The 21,844-nt window shown below is 55.2% G+C and overlaps 1 protein-coding gene across 1 annotated transcript; it reads left to right on the top strand.

The window, feature by feature from the left end:
- Positions 1 to 11,895: 11,895 nt before the first annotated feature.
- Positions 11,896 to 16,364, top strand: LOC309400446 (ATP-binding cassette sub-family F member 2). The gene is made up of 14 exons (XM_081968947.1): positions 11,896 to 12,150; positions 12,586 to 12,798; positions 12,892 to 13,074; positions 13,175 to 13,346; positions 13,436 to 13,531; positions 13,626 to 13,728; positions 13,836 to 13,931; positions 14,019 to 14,138; positions 14,231 to 14,320; positions 14,410 to 14,520; positions 14,631 to 14,693; positions 14,861 to 14,989; positions 15,487 to 15,690; positions 15,915 to 16,364. Exons 1-14 carry the CDS (start codon positions 11,988 to 11,990, stop codon positions 16,053 to 16,055), a joined length of 1,884 nt encoding a protein of 627 aa, XP_081825073.1. The 5' UTR covers positions 11,896 to 11,987; the 3' UTR covers positions 16,056 to 16,364.
- The last annotated feature ends 5,480 nt before the right edge of the window (positions 16,365 to 21,844 follow it).

Below are 21,844 nucleotides of genomic sequence, written 5' to 3' on the forward strand. Positions count from 1 at the left end.
AGCAAAGGGGAGCAGAGAAAGGGGGAGTGGAATTTCCTCCTGCCAGGGAGGTGCCCTTTGGAGCACCTGGCCAACCCTCCTGCCTCCCCCCACCCCCCAGGCGAAGACAAGGGGGCTCTTTGGAATGGCTCAGCCAGTGGCAGGCTGGCAGGCCTGTCCAAGCAAGACCTTCTGCCTTCCCCCAAGGGCAACCCTGTCAGAGAAGCTTTTCTGCCACCCAGTTTCCCTAACTCTAATGAACCCGATTGGGGGATGGATGCCACTGCAGTTCTGGCCTCAGTTTCTTGGGGGGCCCAGAGAGCCCTGTGACCGAAGAGCAAGGTCAGCTATGGGACCGATGGATGCCCCCCCCATGGGGGTCCTCAGTGGCTGGGGCAGAGCCCCCAAAGCCAGAAAGACCCACCGAGGCACCCCAGTCTATGCAGAAGGCCAAGGGAGTCTCCTGCAAGGGATCCTCCTGCTACGTCCCATGCTGAGCCACAAAAGAAAGGGCACCTGAAAGGGGGTGGGAGGGAGGGGGACAAGTAGCTGGGATGCAGCAACTCCTGGAGAGGCAAAGGGTGCCAAGGCCAAGGGAGGCTTAGGTGAGACTGCTCTCTTGTCTGGGGCCGGCCAGTCCTCCCGGGGCAGCACCAGAAGGCCTCCAGCTGTGGGCCAGAGCCCTCCCCACTGCAAAAGCAGAGCTTGGGGGGGGAGCTCTGCTCTGAAGGCCAAGAGAAGCAGAGATCCTATGGCCAGACCCATCCCCTCAGAAGGGGGCAGCCTGGCACCGAGGAGCAAGACTCTTGGAAGGCCAAGGAAGGCCTCCATGGGGCTCAGGTGGGGCTGGACCCCCCCCCCCCCATGGCTTCCAAGGAGCCCCGGGAGGGAATTCCTTTGCCAGCTGCCAAGGCCAGCTGGAGGGCTCCTTGGGGCCTTCCAGACGAGGCTGCCTACATTACCTGTCCTGGCCCTTGGGGGGTCAGCCAACTGAAGGCGGAAGAGTGGGGGGAGGTCAGGGACTTTGGTCTGCCCCCCACCACCGGCTGTGTAGCTGAGAAGACCAGATACCGGCCCAAGCACCCTTGGGAACACACACACACACACACACACACACACACACACAGAGAGAAATGAGATTGATACTGAAGCAGGCAGGACAGGCTGGGCCCTGGCAGAGCTCAGCAGAGGGGGAAGAGCTGACCCAACCCCGCCTCCGTCTAGTGAGGAGGGGGGCTTGGCTTGGAGCTTCTTTATTCCTCTTTGAGTGCCCCCCCCCCACCGTCTGATTCCAAGGCTGCCGGTCACCCATCATGGGGTCCTGTCCTCACATTTTTTTTGGGGGGGGGCATGTCGGCGCAGGACTAGGAACTCTGCCTCACTTGTTCTGGAATAGAAAAGAGGCCTTTGGTGGGGGTCACAAGAGTGAAGCAGGGCAGGATCCGATGAGTTGGGGAGAAATAGATTTCCTTGAACCCTAGAAGCCCCCCCCCAACACACACCGCTTTTCTGAGCCATACCCTGAAAGAGGGAGCGAGTGGAATGGGGCCAGATGCAGAAACCCCACCCCACCCAGGTGATGGGCTTAAGGAACAGAAGGCCCCGTCCTGACCAGCACCCCCCCTCTTTCTCTCTGCTGGGGGGAAGCAAAGCTGCCCAGGGAGAAGGCAGGCTGGGCTGACCCCAAAGTGCCTCCTACGAGCAGGAAATTTGGGTAGCTCCTACAACAGGGCCTTCACCCCCACCCCCTCCAGAAGGCCTGCACTGCTGGCAAGGGAGGGAGGGAAACATTAAGGGGGGAACAGCCCTCCCACCGAGTCCCAGAGATCCAAGAGCTTTTGCGCCCCCCCCTGCAGGTTGACTGACCCTCCCTTTTCTAAGGGAGATTTCAAAGAAAAGGGACAAAGAAAGGCAAATCCTGTCCCTTGACAAGCCCCCCCCCTCTATTGTTACAGCTGCCCCAACAGACAACAGGTAGAGCATGAGACGCCCCCACCCCCCACCCACATGCAGGGCATCCAGGTTCCCCAGCCTTTTATTTTGGCCCCATGGCAAAAGCCCCCAGACCCTCTCAGCACCGCCATCAAAACCCACGGCCCCCGCAAAGGCTGCCCCCCCTCCCCTGGTCCTTTGCTACCAATGGCCTCACACAAAAGGCCAGCAGGAGGTACGGCCAAGGGCTCCCTCCTGACCCTTGGCCACCCACCGGATCCCTTCTGGGCCTCCAGCCCAGGGGGAGGCGAGGGAGCCCTGAGCTCCAGGTTTCCTCCAAGGGCCATGGATCCCTCCCCCTCCCCCCCCAGCCCTCCTCTTGGAGGGGTGCTGACTACTGTCCCAGCTGCTGGGAATGCCTCCCCCGCACCTCTTCCTGCGCCTAGCTAGCAAGGGAGGGCCCGGCCCCTTTGGAACAGGGGGCAGCAAAGGCCACACAGACTCCCAAGAGGAGGGAGGGATCAGGCAGCTGCTGCACCAGCCGTCCCTCAAAGGTGCCATCCTGCTCAGGTGAGTTGAGAGTCACCAGGTGTCCCTTAAGGGAAAGGGGGTGGGATGCTAGACCCACTCTAGACCTTAGAGTGGGTTAGAAGACAGGGGCCACCCCCCCCGCCAACACACACACACACACACAGCTTGGCTTGAAAGAGGCCATTTGCAGAGGACAAGCCAGAAGAAGCAGAAGCCCCCTCCCCACGGTGTTTTACCCCTTCAGGGCTTGAGGCCCAACATGGCCAGACCTCCATCCATCTGCGCCTTCCTGTCTCAGAAGGGCCCCTGTCTGGTGGACCCACCACTTGATATACCACATGTGCTACCACGTGCCATGATACCACATTAAATTACATCGTTTTACCCCCTCAATCGTGTTGAGAGGACCAAGAATTTAAAAAGTGGCTGACCAGTTGAGGGACCTGTGGGAACTGGTTCCACCACCACCACCCAGCTGGTTGCCAAGGACACCAAGGCCAAGAGATGGACCCCTCCACCAACCCAGAGGGCTTCAGTCCATTCTAGCAAAGTCTCAGGCAATGCCCTTTGGAGCCCCCCACCCTCCCACTAGCCCATCTGCCTGCTGGACTCCTCCTTTCTTCCAAACCCAGGGAATCCCCCAAAGGCAACACTGGGGGTTGGCAGGGATGGGGGGGGGGCACTGAACATGGCGCTTGTCCTGTGGAAGAAGCCAGCTGGCTCGGGGGGGGGGGGGCAGTTCTGATGAAGGATAGAGAGGGGTGGCTAACACAGGCCTTACCAAAGGGACCTTTTGCATAGAGAAAATGATGGAGGTGTGAAGATTGAAGCCTCTCTTGTCTGGATAGATGGGGGGGAGGGTAATGACTGATGGATGCTACCTTCAAGGTCGCCCCCCCCCCACTCACCCCAGGCCAGCGGGTGGGCTAAGGCTGTCCTCCGGTCCTGCTGCTGCTGCCCCGAGGCGGCCAGCACCCCCCTCCCGCGTGGAAGAGCCCGTGACCACCTGGTTCATCCGCAGGGCTTCCAAGGGGGGGGGGGCGGGTCAGCTGCAGATCCTGACCAAGAGCATCATCGCCCCCCCCCCTGAGCAGCGGAAAGAAAAGGGCCCGGCAGGCCCGTGAACGGCCCCCACCCATTCAGTCTCAGGTCTCATGGGGGAGGGGGGGCTTTGGGAGTAAAGTGGAGGAAAGGTGCGTGGCCTTTTGTTTCGGCGGGAGGAAGCGAGATTCTCTCTGGCTGTGGCCCGAGCTAGGCGGGGTCCAAGCGGCTAAGGCGGAGCTCTCCGCCTGGGAGGGTCCCCGGCTTTGAACCTCCCCGTCCCCTGTGGGATCCGCAGCGCTGGCCAGGAGGGCTTCCCGGGCGCCCCAGGGTAGCGTCAGCCGGCTCTCTGGGTTCAGCGCAGCCGGCTCTCCGGGAACGCCGGCGCTTCAGCCCGAGGCTACCGCGAGCTGCCCGCGGCTGCCCCATCCCTCGGTGCCGGCTTCTCCGGGCCCTTCGGCTGACCCCAGCTCCCGGGGTCGAGGCGGCCGCCCTCCCCCGGCCGACTCCGGGGGCTTCCCGGGAAGGAGCATCCCCTCACTTACCCTGCCGCGGCTGTTGCTGCTGCTGTTGTGGCGGCGGCGCCGGTGGCGGCGGGGCTGCTGCAGCCCCCTCCCGGCCTCAGCCCAGCGCTCCTCCGGCTCTTGAGTGCCTCTCAGGCCGGGCACGGAAGTGCCAGCCGCCCGCCCGACTCTGCCAACCGGTCCTCGGGAGCTGGAAAGGTGGGCTCCGCCGCCAGGTTGCCAACACGCCTCCCCGGAAGCCGGAGCCCTTCAGCCAGCGGCGGGTCTCTCGGCCGTTTAGGCAGACAAAGAGCTCCGCAGCTCCGCCAGGCTGCCAAGCGCCTCCGCCGGCTCCCTGCCCGCCTTCCCCAATGTTGCTGCTGCTGCTGCCGCGGCGCCGCCGCCGGAGTTTCCATGGGAACCGTATAATGCCATCCCCGTTGCTGGGGAGATGCAGCCTCGCACGGCCCGCCGGAGCCTTCTGAATTTGGAGGATCCCGCAAAACCCCAGGAAGTGGGGGGGGGGTAGTGAGGGAGAGGCTTTGCAGGCTCTAGCTGGGCACACAGACAGACAGACAGACAGACAGACACAGGGACACAGACAGAGAAACGCTCGCCCATGATTCTCACTGCGCCCTATGGCAAAGGATGTCCTGGAAAGACGACACCGCTCTTGGCATCCACCTCACCCAAACAGCCCCACTGAAATAAGCAGAGCCTACTTTGGGGCTTGTGGGGGCTTGTGTCTGAACCAGAGGCCTGTTACCTTGCCCTCCTTTGCTTCAATTTTTTAAACCCAATGCCACAAAGGATGCCAGGTTTAAGAATATTATCACCACCCGCCATCCCGACCTTCTGTTCTCCAAGGAGCAGGTGCTTTTCTGCCAGCTGAGCAGACGCCTGCTCTTGCCCGGCTGAGCCTCACTCTTGGCTGGGTTTTGCCCACCAGGGCTAGACAGAAATATTCCAGGTGGGCACCTGGGAATCCCCAAAGGAAAGCAAAGGCGCCCTTTAAGAGAGGGGCCCCAGAAGACCCATCCCGAGGGCCATGGGTTGACGGAGGCCACAAGATCCTGTGGCCAACACCAGGATGGCAGTGCGTCTACTCGGCAGCTGCACCCACTAGCAAAGGAGGGGGGAGAGGGCACCCGATCTGGGGAGAAGCCCAGAGGGAAGGGGAGTTCATCTTGGCAGGTCTGGCCTTGCCCTCTGGCCTGCTCCGGGTACACCCTCCCTCACCCATTCATTAGGAAATTGATATGGCCGCCTACTCGCACACAGGGACGCCAGGCGGCTTACAGGGCTATAAAAACCATCATATGTAAAAAAAAGAAAATGAATATAAGAAAGTAATCAAACCATGGAACGGGGTCCATCCCGCTCTGGGTTCCCCACGCCCTCCCACAGTTTGGGGTGGCAGTTTCCATGGGGGCGGGAGAAGTAATCCCCAGCCCCACAGCAACCTTCACTGGGATGAGTAAGCCCAACTGGGCTCCTCAGGAACAAGGACCCCAAGGGAAGCACGTCCTAGTGGCCGGTCCGTTCTCTCGCCGGCCTCCCTCCTCCCCATCATGCTGACAGCTTGAAGGACGTGGCCTGGGAAGAGAGAAAGGGAGGCCAAAGGGAGACCAAGAAGCCCTGGCAAGCCACTTATTCCCAGCTGAGGGGCTTGAGACGGAAGCCCCCATCCTCAAAAAGGAAGACCCGGCAGACCAAGGTGCACCATCTATGCCGGGCGAGCTCCCCTCAGGGATGGCACCGTTTGGGCGGGGGTGACAATGAGGGGCCCGATGGGGCTTTGCTCCAAAGGGGGGGGGGGGACTCAAGAGGGAAAAGGGTGGAGAAGAGCTGGCCTGGCAGGAGCACCTGTGAAGGGATCCCAGGGTCACTGCTGACCGCAAGCTGAACAGCACGACAAACAGCCAAAGACGTCAAAAGACGATCAGGGTGCCTGAACCGGAGCCCTGACACCAATCCTGGGAAGCGCACCCTCCTCCCTGTTGGCCCCTGGCCAGGCTCCCCTCGGGAGAACCGGGATCCCACGAATTAAAAAAGGACAGCAGCAAAGCAAGGCTAAAAGGTGGCTAGCAAGATGGTGGGCTGGGAACCAAGGACAAGGAGGGGCAGCGGAAGAATCGCTTGGGGTGAATTAAGCTCCAGAAATAGAGAAATTGCCTTCCTTTAGTCGGAAGCAGAATCGGAATAGACCTCGGAGGGATTCTAGTCCAGCCCCGTTGAAGGAGACCCTCCACCATTTCAGTCAAGTGGCTGTCCAGCCTCTTCTTCAAAAGCCCCAGTAATGGAGCACCCACAACCTCCGATGGCAAGCAGTTCCACTGGCTAATTGTCCTCCCTGTCAGGATGCTTCTCCTAGTTCCAGCTTGCTTCTCTCCTAGATGAGTTTCCATCCGTTGCTTCTCGTCCTGCCTTCTGGTGCTTTGCAGAAGGAGTCGACCCCCTCCTCTTCGTGGCAGCAGCCCCTCAAATACTGGAAGGCTGCTATCATGTCCCACCTCCCCCCCCCCGGTCCTTCTTTTCCTTTCTCACCCAAAGGGTTTATGGGGACCAGTTTCAGGTGAGACATTACGGCCAGGCAGCCAGAGTGGGGAACCAGGGGAGCCTGTGGGCCCCCATACAATGAAGGAGCCGTGCTATTCCCCCCCCCCAAGATGGCGGCGCGCTTAGACGCTGCGGCTTTCAGCTCCTGGCGCCACAGTAGAGTTAGGCAAAAACTAGTCTATACCCGCAGGGAGTTGTTAAAGATTGGATCTTCTAGTCGACTAGGTATTACCAGCGACTTCCAGCAGTCTCATAATATACCGAGTGACATAATTAGACTGCCAGGCTCTCCATGGATCATTGTTGGGCCTAGGAGGCGGCGAAGAGAGCGAAAGCAGAAGCGGGGACGCAGAGCTGGTTTGCTAGCTGGTTATGGAAGCAGCCTCACAGACCAGCATTACCCAGCATTTTTCTAACCAACTCTAGATCCTTTGTGCACAAAACTGATGAACTAGAGCTATGGATGACAGCAAATAAGCTCATTCGCCACTGCTGTCTGATGATCATCCCAGAGAGCGGGCTTCATCCACTTGTACCGGATGCGTCAGTGGAGCTAACTAACCGCACCCCACACTGCTTTGACAGAAACAACAACTCTGGTAAAAGCAAAGGCGGAGGACTTTGTATTTAAACACATAATAACTGGTGTACTAACAGTAGAGTTGCTTATACTCACGGTTCTGCAGATGTGGAATTCTTAACTGTCATTTGTCGGCCATTTTATTTACCTAGAGAGATTTCTGTTACACTTATCACTCATGTCTATACTCCACCTGATGCAAATGTTAGGGCAGCACTCTCTAAGTTACATGACGCCATCGAGAGGCAGCGGTAAACTTACCCTGAGGGCGCTTTTAGCGTGGCTGGGGATTTTAATCAAGCCAGTCTAAAGTCTGTTCTCCCTAAGTTTGTGCAGTATGTGCAGAGGTAAGAATACTCTAGACCATATGTACTCAAACTTAAGACGGGCATATAGAGCAATCCCCCTCTCCCATCTGGGTACCACATCTCTCTGCTACTGTGCTCAAAGTGTACCCCCCTTAGGAAAAGGATACGACCAGTCTTGAAAACTGTCAAAATCTGGCCGGAGGGAGCACTCTGCCAGTTGCAAGACTGCTTTGAGACCACCGAGTGGAGTATATTTGGAGCTGCAAGAATTCACTGACACTGTACTCTCGTACATTAAAACATGCACAGACAATGTAACAGTGAATAAGCGCATCAGAGTTTACAGTAATCGCAAACCCTGGATGTCAGCAGAGGTACAATCACTTCTGAGAGCCCGAAACTCCACCTTCAAGGCAGGAAACAAAGACAAATACAATGAAGCCAGAGCAAACGTGAGAAGAGGCATTACGGCAGCTAAACAGAAATACAAACAAAAGGTAGAGAAGTATCTGGAAGATAATAACTCAAGACAGGTGTGGCAGGGGCTACACCACGTAACCAACTATAAGGGCAATGCGAAAAAAATAGCCAGTGCTAATGCCCTGCTAGTAGAGGAGCTAAATAGCTTCTTCACCCATTTTGAGGTCAAAAGATCAGTCTCTGTGGCTGTAGCCCAAAGGCCCTCTGACCTCCAGCCACTCACCTTGGATGGACATCAAGTGAGAGCTGAGCTGAAGGCTGTAAATCCCAACAAAGCTGCAGGTCCAGATGGGGTGTTGGGGAAAGTGGTCAAAAACTGTGCTGATCAATTAACAGGGGGTCCTGACAAGGATTTTTAACCTCTCCCTGCAACAGGCTAGAGTCCCATCATGCTTGAAAGCACCCACAATTATCCCAGTTCCGAAGAAAGCAGCCATAAAAAGCTTGAATGACTGTAGACCCATTGCACTGACGTCTATAGTAATGAAGTGCTTTGAGAGACGGGTCCCGCAGCACCTCAGGTCCTGTCTTCCACCAAATTTTGATCAACACCAGTTTGCTTATAGAAGCAACAGTCGACAGGGGACGCCATCCCCACTGCTCTCCATATTGCACTAAGCCAGTGCTTCTCAAATAGTGGGGCGGGCCCCCCAGGGGGGGCGTGAGGCTCCGTAAAGGGGGGCTCAGCTCAAATTATTTTATATATTTTTGTTTTGCAGGTTAAAGTTTTTTTTTAATATTGTGTTCCTTTAAATCCTGTGCTCCTTTAAATCTTTTCTGCTACAGTTAATAAAGCTATTCTTTGTTGTAAATTGATCCACATTTCTTTCTTTTTTTATTCTCTTATACATTAATAAGGATACAGTGTTATGCAGAGGTGTACTTATAACAATTTTATAGACAAATGATACTATTTACAGTCGCGCGGGGCGCACGAAATGTTTTCTTCTTCCTAGGGGGGGGCATGACAGAAAATAATTGAGAAGCACTGCACTAAGCCACCTTGAGAAATCTGGGAATTATGTCCGAATGCTTTTTTTTTTTAAAAAAAATTTCTTTAAAAAAGACAAAACAACACATACAGAACAAGAGCAAGGAGGAGAACAATTTCATCAAGCATGTCGTTTGGTTACAAGTTTTTGTGCAACGGTTTTTACAATTAAGAATAAAGTCACTGATTATCCATTAAACATAGTTAAATATTTCATTGAGCATTGTGTGTTCAAGTTACCATTAATATTCTTTCATTTGTGACAACCCTTGTTTCCTTACATCCATAATCATCTACTAGGTAACAATAAGTCTTTATAAAATTATATCACCAATCTCTAAAAAATAAGAATAAAAATTAAGTCAAAAAATTCCCATTAATTCATATTACACATTTCTACTTTCCGTTAACCATAGAATTTCCAATCATCCACAACTCCAAATATAATTTTCCATTATTAATTATCAATCCATGTGGTCATTAAGTATTTCAATCTATATTTATATCCATTATTCATTACATCATCGTTATTCCATTTTATATTATAAAATAGTCACCACCTACAATCATACCTAACAATTTAAATCATCTCACTCTTATACATTAAGTACATTATTATTCTTATATCGTATAAGTAAGTAGTCTGTTTCATAGTAAAAAATTAACATATATAAAGAGAAAAGAAAAAAAAAAATTTTCACAACATTAAGTATAGCTTTCCATTATTATTACATATAAGATAAGATAAAGGAAAAAAGAATTCATTTCCAGGTTTTTTTATCCAGCCATTGATAAAACAAATCCCCTACTTTATAGAATTGCTCATCCTCTAATTCTCTAATTTCAAATGTAAGTTTACTCATTTCAGCACAGTCCATTATTTTCCAAATAATTTCTTCCTCTGTTCGTAATTTCTCATTTTTCCAGTTTTTGGCAAATACAATTCTAGCAGCTGTTAACACATTTATGATCAAATATTTCAAGTCCTTGTTGTATATTTCTGGTATTATACCCAATAGAAAAAGTTCTGGTTTCAAGTCTATATGTTTATGTATCATTTTCTCCAACCGCATGTGTATTTTAGTCCAGTATCTTTTAGCTTCAGGACAGGTCCACCACATGTGGTAGAATGTGCCCGACGTATGTTGACATTTCCAGCATTTTTCAGACTTATTCTTCGACATTCTTGCTATTCTCGATGGGGATAGGTGCCACCTATAAAACATCTTATACAAATTCTCTTTATATGCAGTTGACATTGTCATTTTATAATTTTGAGTCCACAGTTTTTGCCATTTTTCTAAGTCAATCCCATGTCCAAAGTTTTTTCCCCAAGCTAACATAGTTCCTTTAACTTGTTCTTCATATAATTTCACCTCTAGTAGATAGGCGTAAAATTTTTGAATTACTTTTTCGTCATTACCTGTTAAGATTTTATCTAATTCAATCATTTTATCATAAAAGCCCTCATTTTTTTTGATCTTCATTATATCTAGAATGTATTTGCACATATGAATACCAATTGACTTCAATACCTTCCTGTTTCAATTCTTGTATGGATTTGAGTTCACTCTCTGTATTCAATAATTCAGCATATCTAACTGTTTCTTCCCTTTTATATATTATTGGATATGTCCGAATGCTTTTTATAGACTATAGCAGTGATGGCGAACCTATGGCACGCGTGTCACAGGTGGCATGCGGAGCCATTTGTCAGGGCACGTGAGGCGCTGCCCTGTCAGCTGGCCAGCGCGCATGTGTGCGCTGGCCAGCTGAGTTCACCCTTTTTTAAAGCCATTTATCGCCCTCCCCAGGCTCCAGAGGCTTTATAGGAGCCTGGGGAGGGCGAAAAGAGGTCCCCCGCTCCCCCCGGAGGCCCTCCGGAGGATTCATGAGCTTCCTTGACGCCTTCGGAACCCCTAAAATGACCCTCTGGTTTGCTCGGAGGGTCGTTTTGAGCGCTCCGAAGGCGTCTGGGAGGCCTCCGGACAGTCCCTGAAGCCTTTGGAACGCTTAAAACGACCCTCCGAGCAAAGCGGAAGTCACTTTCCAATATTGTTCTATGTACATTTTTTGTTTTATAATTTTCTGAGATTGTGGATTTGGGGTTTCCATGAGCTGTAAGCCATAATCATCACAATTACGACAAATCACGGCTTGAACTATCTTGCTTTGCATGTAATGAGTCTTATCTCATATATTAGTTTCACCTTTTAAGTTGCATTACTGGAATAAATTAACTTTTGCACGATATTCTAATTTTTCGAGTTTTACCTCTATACTTATACTATTCATCTGCGGATGGGAAGCCCACCCACGTGGGGCCACGTTCAGCAGAGAGACCCAGTCAAGGGAGGAGGACAGCCCGCTGGGCGGAGGGAATCCGGAAACCCCCACCGGACCGGGAGGCGAAGGGAGGGCTCTGGTGGGGCTGACCCTCATACACGGGGAACGCAGGGGGGCACATTGGGGGAGACCCCACCGTCTTATGCAAACCCCCCCCCCAAAAAAAAAACTTTGTACCCACCTCCCCCAAGTTCGGGAGAAGCGCTTGGCGGGCTTTGCCCAGCCGGAGCAGCCCGGGAGGAAGGAGGGGAGCCTGCGGCACGGAGGGGGGAAAGCGCCCCCCCTGCCCCCCCCCGGGACTGCAAAGGAGTTCCGCCAGGGAAGCTCCGAGCGGAGGGAGGGAAGGGAGGAGCCGGGGATGCTCGGAGGGACTCCAGGCGGGGCTGCAGGGCCCCCGGGGGGAGGGTGTCCCTCGGCGAGGGGGGTGGGGGCGTCTTTGGGGCAGGACTGGGGGGGGGACCGCTCCTAGGAGGCGCGCAGCAGCCCGCCCCGCCTCCCTCCCCAATGCCGGACTCTATTTCCCGGCCTGCTCCGGGGCCTCCTCTCGTTCTCGCGAGAGCGGCACTATTCTCTCCCGGCCGGCCTCGCCCCACCGGCGCGGATGACGTGGCGCGCGAGGATTTGGCGGCGTGTGGGAGTGGGCGGGGCGGGCGCACGCGGCCGCAGCTGTTCTGCGGAGGGAGGGCAGGCAGGAAGCCGGATCGGAGGGAACAGCAGAAGCCGCCGCCGCCGCCGCGATGCCGTCCGACCTGGCCAAGAAGAAGGCGGCCAAGAAGAAGGAGGCGGCCCGCAGGAAGGACGCCGGCAAGGCCAGGCCCAGGCCCGGCAGGGGGCCCGACGAGGAGGACGAGGGAGGAGGAGGCGGAGGAGGGGAGGCCAACGGGCGCCCGGAAGAGCCCGGTAGGAAGGAAGGGGGAGGGGAGGGACGGGAGGGGGGAGTAAGAGGAGAGGGAGGAGGGGGAGAGAGAAGGGGAAGGGGCAGAGAGGGAAGGAGAGAGAAGAGGAGGGAGAGAGAAGGGGAGGGAGAGGAGGGGAAGAGGGGAGGGAAAGGGGCAGAGAGGGGAGAGAAAGGGGGGAGGGGGGATAGAAGGGGTGGTGGGAGAGATAGAGGGGGAGTGGAGAGAGAACGGGGAGGGAGGGGATGAGGGGAGAGAAAAGGAGAAGCGGGCAGAGAGGGTGGAGGGGAGAGAAAGGGAGATGGGGAGAGAAGGACGGGGGAGAGAAAGGGGGTGCGGAGAGGAGGGGGAGAGAAAGGGGGGGAGGGCGAGAGAGGAGGGAGGGAGGGGCAATGGGGTCCTGAGCTGCGGTTTCTCTTCCCCCACCACCCTCGGGCAGAGCTAGACGAGGCCTTGCGAGCACTGGAGGCCTTTGAGCTGAAGAAGGCGGCCGCCCGGGCAGTGACGGGAGCCCTGGCCTCGCACCCCAACAGCACCGATGTCCACGTGATCAGCCTCTCGCTCACCTTTCACGGCCAGGAGCTGCTCAGCGACACCCGGCTGGAGCTCAACTCTGGCCGCCGCTACGGCCTCATCGGCCTCAATGGCACCGGTGAGACTCCTCGGATGCGAATCCAGGAAGGGGGGTGGGGCCGGGGCTGCCACTGCCACAGCGCCACTTCTCTCTCTCTCTTTGTGCCCGCAGGCAAATCCATGCTGCTTTCGGCCATCGGGAAGCGGGAGGTGCCGATCCCGGAGCACATCGACATCTACCACCTGACGCGGGAGATGCCGCCCAGCCAGAAGACACCGCTACAGTGCGTGATGGAGGTGGACACTGAGCGGGCCATGCTGGAGCGGGAGGCCGAGCGCCTGGCCCACGAGGACGGTGAGGCTCCGAGGTTCGGTCAGTGGGCTCTTTGGAGGGGCCGGAGCCCCCTGGCTCTGGCTCACAGTGCCCTTCCTCCCCCCTTCTCCTCTCCCCACAGCCGAATGCGAGAAGCTGATGGAGCTGTACGAGCGATTAGAGGAACTGGATGCCGACAAGGCGGAGGCACGAGCCTCCCGGATCCTGCACGGCTTGGGCTTCACCCCCGCCATGCAGAGGAAGAGCCTGAAGGACTTCAGCGGCGGCTGGCGGATGCGGGTGGCGCTCGCCAGGTGGGTTTGGTGCTGCTCCCCACTCCAGGAACCCCCGGGCAGCCTTCGTCTCCCTCTTTCCCGTTTCCCTGACGGGACGTTCTCCGCAGGGCCCTCTTCATCCGGCCCTTCATGCTGCTGCTGGACGAGCCCACCAACCACCTCGACCTGGACGCCTGCGTCTGGCTGGAGGAGGAGCTGAAAACGTGAGTCAGGGAATCGGGGGTGGGAGGGATTTGCCGTCTTGGAGGGGGGGTCCTTTGGCCGGGGTGGTGGTAACATCTGGCCTTCCCGTTGCAGGTTCAAGCGCATCCTCGTCCTGATCTCGCATTCCCAGGACTTCCTGAACGGTGTCTGCACCAACATCATCCACCTGCACAACCGCAAGCTCAAGTACTACACGGTAAGTGGGGGTGGGGGTGGGCAGACTCGTACCTACTGGCTCTGAAAGGGCGGGGGGAGGGGCCCGTTTCCGCTCGTGGGACCCCCAGCGCCTCTTCCTCCCTGCAGGGCAACTACGATCAGTATGTGAAGACGCGGGTGGAATTGGAGGAGAACCAGATGAAGCGCTTCCACTGGGAGCAAGATCAGATCGCCCACATGAAGGTAACCGGCCCGGCTCCTTCCCAGGCGCAGAGGAGTTTTGGGGATGGTGGCCTCTGAAGCATCAAAGAAACTTTTCCCTCCTTGTAGAATTACATCGCCCGCTTTGGACATGGCAGCGCCAAGTTAGCCCGTCAGGCTCAGAGCAAAGAGAAGACGCTCCAAAAGATGATGGCCTCTGGGCTGACTGAGCGCGTCATCAACGACAAGGTTAGGGCTAGCGGTCGGGATGGGACCCCGCACGGCCCCGGGTGCAAAAGGAAAGAGGTGCCAAGATGTCCACTCTCCTCCTGTCTCCTCAGACGCTCTCCTTCTACTTCCCCTCCTGTGGAAAGATCCCGCCTCCCGTCATCATGGTGCAGAATGTGAGCTTCCGCTACAGCAAAGACGGGGTGAGTAGGTAGGGGGGAGGGAGGGGCAAGAAGAGGGGGAGGAGGAGGGAAGACGGGATGGCCAGACTCTCTCACTTGCCACCCTCCAGCACTGGATCTACAACAACCTGGAATTCGGCATTGACCTGGACACGCGGGTGGCTCTGGTGGGGCCCAACGGGGCCGGGAAATCCACGCTGCTCAAGCTGCTCACCGGAGAGGTAATTACTACACACACACCACACACACACACACACCACTCAGACCCCTCTGCAGTGTGTCTGATGGGTGGCCGAGCTCTGCCTTTCCTCAGCCGCCTCTTCCTTTGCAGCTGCTCCCGACGGACGGCATGATCCGGAAGCACTCGCATGTCAAGATAGGCCGCTACCACCAGGTGGAGTTGGGGAGGGGGGTTGCTCCTGGGAGGCCCTTCTGGGCTTGCAGGGCGTTGGGGACCCTGGTTAGCTGGGCCTGGTGCTGTAGAGACCCCCAGGAAAGGCTTTCCAGAGGGGGGGGAGGGAGGGAAGCCTCTTATTCCAACGGGACCATCCCCCACCCCAGCACCTGCAAGAGCAGCTGGACCTGGATCTCTCTCCGCTGGAGTACATGCTGAGGTGTTATCCCGAGATCAAGGAGAAGGAGGAGATGCGCAAGATCATCGGCCGCTACGGGCTGACCGGGAAGCAGCAGGTGTGTGTGGGGGGGGGTCCCCTCTGCTCTGCCTAGGGAGGGGGTCCAGCAGTCCAGGACACCCCACACAGATGCCTGGCAGGTTTCCAGCCGCAGGGGATGCTACCCTTTTGGGGACAATGGTAGCAGCCATGACAGTCTCCAAAAGGAGGAGTTTCCTTGGTTTATTCCATGTATTCAATCTCCCTCTCTCCCCCCCAAAGAGGCATCTCGGGGGAGGCAGGCCCCCTCCCTGCTCCCACAGCCCCGGGTTCCTTCCCAGCCGCTCTCAGCAAGGCTCCTCCGGCCACCCCAGGCCGTTTCCTTTGGCCTCTCCTGCCTGGGCCTTGGAAGGGGGAGGGGGGCTCTTGAGGGTCAGCAGGAGAGACGTGGGGGGGGCAGTTATGGTTGACCCCTATGGGTGGGGGCAGCTGGAGAGGACAGCAGGCCAGCGGAGCGACCCGACCGGCTGCGCCCTCTTGCGGTGGGTCAGAGGGGGCCTTCGTTCCCTTTGGCAGGTCAGCCCCATCCGGAACCTCTCTGACGGCCAGAAGTGCCGCGTCTGCTTCGCATGGCTGGCTTGGCAGAACCCCCACATGCTCTTCCTGGACGAGCCCACCAACCACCTGGACATCGAGACCATCGACGCCCTGGCCGACGCCATCAACGACTTCGAAGGGGGCATGATGCTGGTCAGCCACGACTTCCGCCTCATCCAGCAGGTGCGTCCCAGGGAGGGAGGGAGACACACCACACACACGCGCACACACACGGGGGGGCAAAGCCATTTCTGGGGCGTCCTTGCCAGGCAGAGCCAGGAAGGAGACGTTTCGCATCTCCTCCCCCTTTCCCCCCTTCTCCCTCTCCTCTTCCTCTTTCCCATCTTCCTTTCCCCTCCCCGCCCTCCCCCTCCGCACTCACAGTCACCCTCCCCTCTTTTCCGCAGGTGGCGCAGGAGATCTGGGTGTGTGAGAAGAAGACCATCACCAAGTGGCCTGGCGACATCCTCTCCTACAAGGAGCATCTGAAGTCCAAGATGCTGGTGGACGAAGAGCCTCAGCTCACCAAGAAGATGCACAACGCTTGAGCAGGGCCATGTCCCCCTCTTGCCCCTGCCCCCCGGGAGGGAGTGGGGGATTGGGGGCAGCCAGCTTCTCCTCCGCCCTGGGAGACCCTGGGGGCAGCCTCCCCCGGGGGAAGATGGGCAAGGCTGCCCCCGTACTCCCCTCGGCTTCCCCCGCTGCCGCTGCCCGCAGCCCTGGCGGGGACCGCAATAGCCTGGCTTCCTGCTTCGGATCCACCACTCCAGAGCCTCCATTTCTTTTTCATAAGTATTTATTAGTGTAATTGCATTCCTGCCTGAGGAGTCTCGGCCAATAAAGAGAGGGGGGCTTCACGCTTCCGCCTGCTCCTTTTGGGTAGGGGTTGGGGGAGGCGATGTGGGGTTGGCAGTACAGACTTGGCCTAGCCTTCCATTGGGGTGAGTCCGTTTCCTGGGCAACGGGACCTGTGGCTGCCCTGGGGGTTGGGGGGGCACACGGTCCCCCTCCTTCTCCATGGGAGGAAGGTGGGTGTGCAGGGGCTGTTGGGGGCTACGGGGGAATTGAAGACCACCCATCTTAAAAATTGCCCAGGTTGGATGGGTCCCGATGGCCTCAAAAGTCCAGAGTCGGCAGAGGATCCCCCCCCCCCACGCCCATTCAGTGGGCTGAAGAGCACGGGGATGGCCCCCCTGTTTCGGCTGGGACCTCTCTCTTGGGGGGGGGTGTCCCTGTGGCCTCCCCTCCCCCAGTCCTCCTTCCTGAAGTAAAGGGGAGTTTGCCCTCCACATGGACGAGGGGCAGTTTCAGACGTGGCCGTTGCCAGGAGGCTCTCCGTTTCCGTTTTGGGCCCTAGGGGTGGGGGGGTTGGGAGTCTCCCTCCGTTATCAGACTCTTACCAACCCAAACGCGGCACAAGCTCAGCCGGCGGTTGCAACGACTGGTTCTTTCTGAGGAGGAGTCCTAGCAGGAACATCTCTTCATGGTCTCTGCAGCCCTCCAGACCCCCTTCAGGCCAGTGCCAGCTCTCCGCCATCGGTGGGCCGCCATCCCTTTGCAAAGGCGGCCCAACTGCACACGGCCAAAGCCTTGGGAAGCGACTTCGTAGCACGGGGCCCTCCCCTGGCGAGACTCACCCTGGAGCTGGGCCTTCGGTTTTCTTCCTTTAAGCAGCCTCCATCTTCAGAGCATCCCCAAACCGCTGGCTTCGTCCAGGCAGGGTGCCTCGCTTTGAGGCAGAATCAGAATCGAGCTGGAAGGGACCTCGGAGGCCGTCTTGTCCAAGCAGGAAACCGTAAACCGTTTCAGACAAGCGGCTGTCCAGTCTCTTCTCCAGAACCTCCAGGGATGGAGCACCTGCAACTTCTGGTGGCAGACAGTTCCACTGGTCAATTGTCCACACTGTTAGTAATTTCCTCCTGAATTCCAGGTTGCTTCTCTGCTTGGTCAGTTTCCATCCATTGTTTCTTCTCTTGTGCCCTAAGGGTGAATATTTATTCCTTCGACTTTCCTCCCCCCACCCTGCCCGTACTGTGGGCTGAGTGGAAGCCCCCGGCCCACCAAGCTGGCTTCCCTGCCTGCCTGCCACAGGGAACCGGGGGAGGGGGGGAAATGTCACTTGCTAGCCCCACCCCCCTCCGCCTGCATGTAAACCCCATAAACCAGACAATGCCAATGTAGCTCAAGGGGGCAGGGGGGAACCAGCCAGGAGTTGTGCATCTCGAGGCCCCCGCGAACCCAGTGAATTGTGGCAAATTAAAACCCAACTCCTGTACATCTTGGTACAGGTGGTCCTCAACTTATACCAGTTCATTTGGCGACCGAAGTTACAGCTTCGCTGGAAAAAAGGACCATTATTCACACTTACGTCCTCTGCCACATCCCCACGGCCACGCGATTTACATCCGACTCAGGGTTCTGGCATTGCGTGTTCCCCTTTTGCGACCTTCTGACCGGCAAAGTCAAGGGAGGGGGCCAGATTCACTTAACGGCCGTGGTGCTCATTTGAACAACTGCAAGGATTCACTTTAACAAAGGAGGTGAGGAAAGTTGTATAACGGGGCAAAATTCACTGAACAAGTTTCTCACTTAGCAACAGAATCATGATCGTAAGTTGAGGACTACCTGTGCTGAAAAACGTGTGCCTTGCTTTGGCCCCCTTACCCTAAGGAAGAGGGGGGGGGGTTCCCTCTGTGGCCACCTACTGTTGGAGAAGCCTAAGAGTGACCGGTTCTTTCAACTGTCACAACAGGCCCCTCCTGTGCCTCTGGTGACTCGTTCCCAGAGCCCAGAAGTTGTCGGCTGCTTCTCTCCCTGATGAGTTTCCACCTGTGGCTTCTGCCTCACCTGCGTCCTTCTGGCCGCCGTCGTCTTTGCCCTCTGCTTTCTCCTCACTAGATGTTTCTACGTCATTTGCATTTTGAGCTATTAGAGCCATCAACGCAGCACTAATAATGGAGGATTGAGCTTCTCGGCTCAAAACTAGCCCTCTATGTCTTCTATATTGTCTCTTAATCTCCAAAACTGAACAATTCAACAAGAGAATAATTGTGGAAGCTATCGAAATAGAGAAACCCCCACAACATGAATAAACGTGACGATACCTCCCGCCTACCAGACATCTGGAAACCAGCCCTAGTGAACAAACAAGCCCCACCCACCATCCAGGCTGTTACAACACAAAACAACAACGGACACACGGCCAGCACCAATCTACCAATCATGATATAACCACACAACCAATCATTCCACTTACTGAAACAATGCCAACACTCCACACACACACACCAAGATTTATAGAAAGATGACAGTTCCGACCACGCTTTAAGCCCAAAACCCAGCCTGAAAATATGCTGGTCTTGTTGTATATTGTATATACCTACGCTGGTCTCTTATCTATCTCTATCTCATTATCTATCTATCTAAAATTTATTTCTTGTCCATCTTATGGATAAAGTGACTCTTCCTTTCCTCAATCTGTATTCAGCACAAAAGTGGAATCCATGAGTCGAGGCCAAAGGCAGCCTCCTTGCTCTCTTTGGCAGGCCTGCAGACAATCTGTCACCTTCTCTCCACACCACAAATAGTAGTTGTGGCTTTAGCAACTCCAATGGGGACCGGCAACTCAGCTGCTAAGTGTCCTGGTTGCTAAGCAGACTGACCACTTTGGGACCCTGACCTCACTTCCCCTTCAGTTGTTAAGCAAAGCATCACGTGGCCAGGCCTCCCCCCACACCCACGCACACCCACGTGGCTCTCATTAGATTTCATATTGTGGGAAACCCCCCAACCTTAGAAGAATTAAATATTTGTTTTACGGTGGTTCTCCTTCTACCTGTCGGATCGACCCCCAGGCGCGTCACTTGTGGGGTGCCCCAGGGGTCGGTTCTCTCACCCCTCCTGTTCAACATATACATGAAACCGCTGGGCGAGATCATCCGTGGTTTTGGGGTACGGTATCATCAATATGCTGATGATACCCAACTTTTCATCTCTACCCCAAACCACCCAAATGATGCCCTCGACGTGATGTCCCGATGCCTGGAGGCTGTGTGGATCTGGATGGGGAGGAACAGGCTCACGCTCAATCCCTCCAAGACTGAGTGGCTGTGGTTCCCGGCATCCCGATTTGTACATCTTGTTCCATCTTTGATGATAGGGGAGAAATTTTAGCCCCCTCAGAGAAGGCTCGCAATCTGGGGGTCCTCCTGGATACGCGGCTTAGTTTAGAAGAACACCTGACGGCCGTGACCAGGGGGGGACTTTTACCAGGTTCGCCTGGTACGTCAGTCGCGCCCCTTCCTGGATCGGGATGCTCTGTGCACAGTCACTCATGCCCTCGTCCTTTCTCGCCTGGACTACTGCAATGCTCTCTACATGGGGCTGCCCTTGAATGCGGCGGCACGGGTTGTCATGGGGGTACCTAGGTGCTCCCATGTTACACCCCTTTTAGGCGGCCTGCACTGGTTGCCGGTTGTTTTCCGGGTGCGATTCAAGGTATTAATTATGACCTTTAAAGCACTCCATGGCTTAGGCCCAGGGTACCTGCGAGACCACCTACTGCCACCAGTAGCCTCCCACCATCCAGTACGATCCCACAGAGTTGGCCTCCTCAGGGTGCTGTCGGCCAGGCAGTGTCGGCTGGTGACCCTCAGGGGGAGAGCCTTCTCTGTGGGAGCGCCTTCCCTCTGGAACGAGCTGCCCCTGGAGCTTCGCATAATCCCTGACCTCCGGTCCTTCCGACGCGCCCTAAAAAGTTGGCTTTTCCAGCAAGCCGGCCTGGCCTGTTAATTTTAAATGTATTGTCTTTTAATTCGGTTTGTTTTTGGATATGGATTTAATTTTTTTTTTAACTTTTGGGATGTATGTTTTTTAATGTTGTACGCCGCCCTGAGTCCTTTTGGAGAAGGGCGGCATATAAATCCAAACAAACAAACAAATATTTTGGGAGATATTTTTTTTTAAAAGGCAGAATATTCTATTTCCCTTAAAGACAGAAAGCAGGCTCCGTTTTTCTTAATAGCCCCCCCCCCAGCAGATTATTTGTGCCCATTAAGAAAGATTGGGCCAGCCTATCTGCAAAAGAAAAGGCCTTCAGCTGCAAGGAGATGGGATTAAGGACACAATAGGATGAACCCACCACCACTTGGCAGAAGACACACAGCTCACTACATTGCGCGCGCACACACACACACACACACACATCCTCCAGAACAGTCCAAACTTCAAAGTCACAGAAACCTATAAAGGGGCCCATGATCCATTCATTCAACGGTTTCTTCAGCTGACCCAGAATGGCCTCCCTGTCTTTGTGGTTCTGCTTCTTCGTCAATAAACCATTTTTCTTTCCAAGCCAAGCCCCCATCTTTCCAAGTGTTTCTCTCCCAGCTTGGAGCTGAAGCAGACTGGTATTTCTTCCAACAATCTGACTCTTTGGCTGTCCCTTTGTCCCGGTATACAGGCTGACCTCTTCAGGTCTACCACCAGCGCTGTGCTCTTCAAATTTGCTGCCTTAGATTGGCTCACGACCTCTTCCGTATTTCCTTTATTTCTGTAGGTGTCCCAGCAATTCCTGAAAGCTTTCCAACTGAATAAGGACTGTCAATCTAACTTCCTCTTCTCTCACTGGAGATTCTTAGAATTAGGAAATATTTTCCAAGGTATTTTGGATGTTGCCACTTCTCCACAGAATAACCAAGTTGGAAGGGACCTTGGAGGCCTTCTAGTCCAACCCTTTGCTCAGGCAGGAAACCCTGGAGTTCTAGAACATTCCAGACAAACGAATAAAGGGCTGCCCAGTTTTTTCTTGAAAACCTCCAGTCCTGGAGCACCCACAGCTTCTCGGGGGTGGTGGAAGCCGTTCCACTCTCAGGAAAGTTCTCCTTGCTTCTAGGTTGCCTCCCTCCTTGATAGGTTCCCCATCCCTTACTTAAAGGGGGAGGGGCTCCTGCGGAGGATACTGCTCCCCTCTCCCCTCCCTGGGCTAAACTGGAGCAACCAGGACATGGGCAAATTGCACAGGCAAAACATCTGGCATCTGGGGCGCCCTTCCCTCCCTCTGGCACTGATGCTCCCCCACCCGCACCTTAAACCCATTCTCCCTTCTTCTTTCAAACAGAAAATAATGAAGATTAGTAGAACTGAACTTGGAGTATATTTAGATAACCATACAAATGAGGACAAGGGATAGCAGTGTAGGAAAAGGATGAATTGTATTTGTGGTTATGTCTACAGAGAATCATTAAAACTGCCCAGAATATCACCGGGCTCCAGCTACCAGCCCTAAATGACATCTTCACATCTCAATGTTTGAGGAAGTTGCATAACGTTCTCAGAC

Source organism: Natrix helvetica (genome assembly GCF_964273705.1).
Source record: "Natrix helvetica genome assembly, chromosome: W".
Lineage (NCBI taxonomy): Eukaryota > Metazoa > Chordata > Lepidosauria > Squamata > Natricidae > Natrix > Natrix helvetica.

Bases quoted from the DNA above. Each gene is read 5' to 3' on its own strand.
- LOC309400446 (XM_081968947.1), top strand. From the start codon at position 11,988: ATGCCGTCCGACCTGGCCAAGAAGAAGGCGGCCAAGAAGAAGGAGGCG. The intron at 12,799-12,891 runs GTGAGACTCCTC...TTGTGCCCGCAG, and splicing joins CATCGGCCTCAATGGCACCG to GCAAATCCATGCTGCTTTCG. The intron at 14,139-14,230 runs GTTAGGGCTAGC...CTGTCTCCTCAG, and splicing joins AGCGCGTCATCAACGACAAG to ACGCTCTCCTTCTACTTCCC.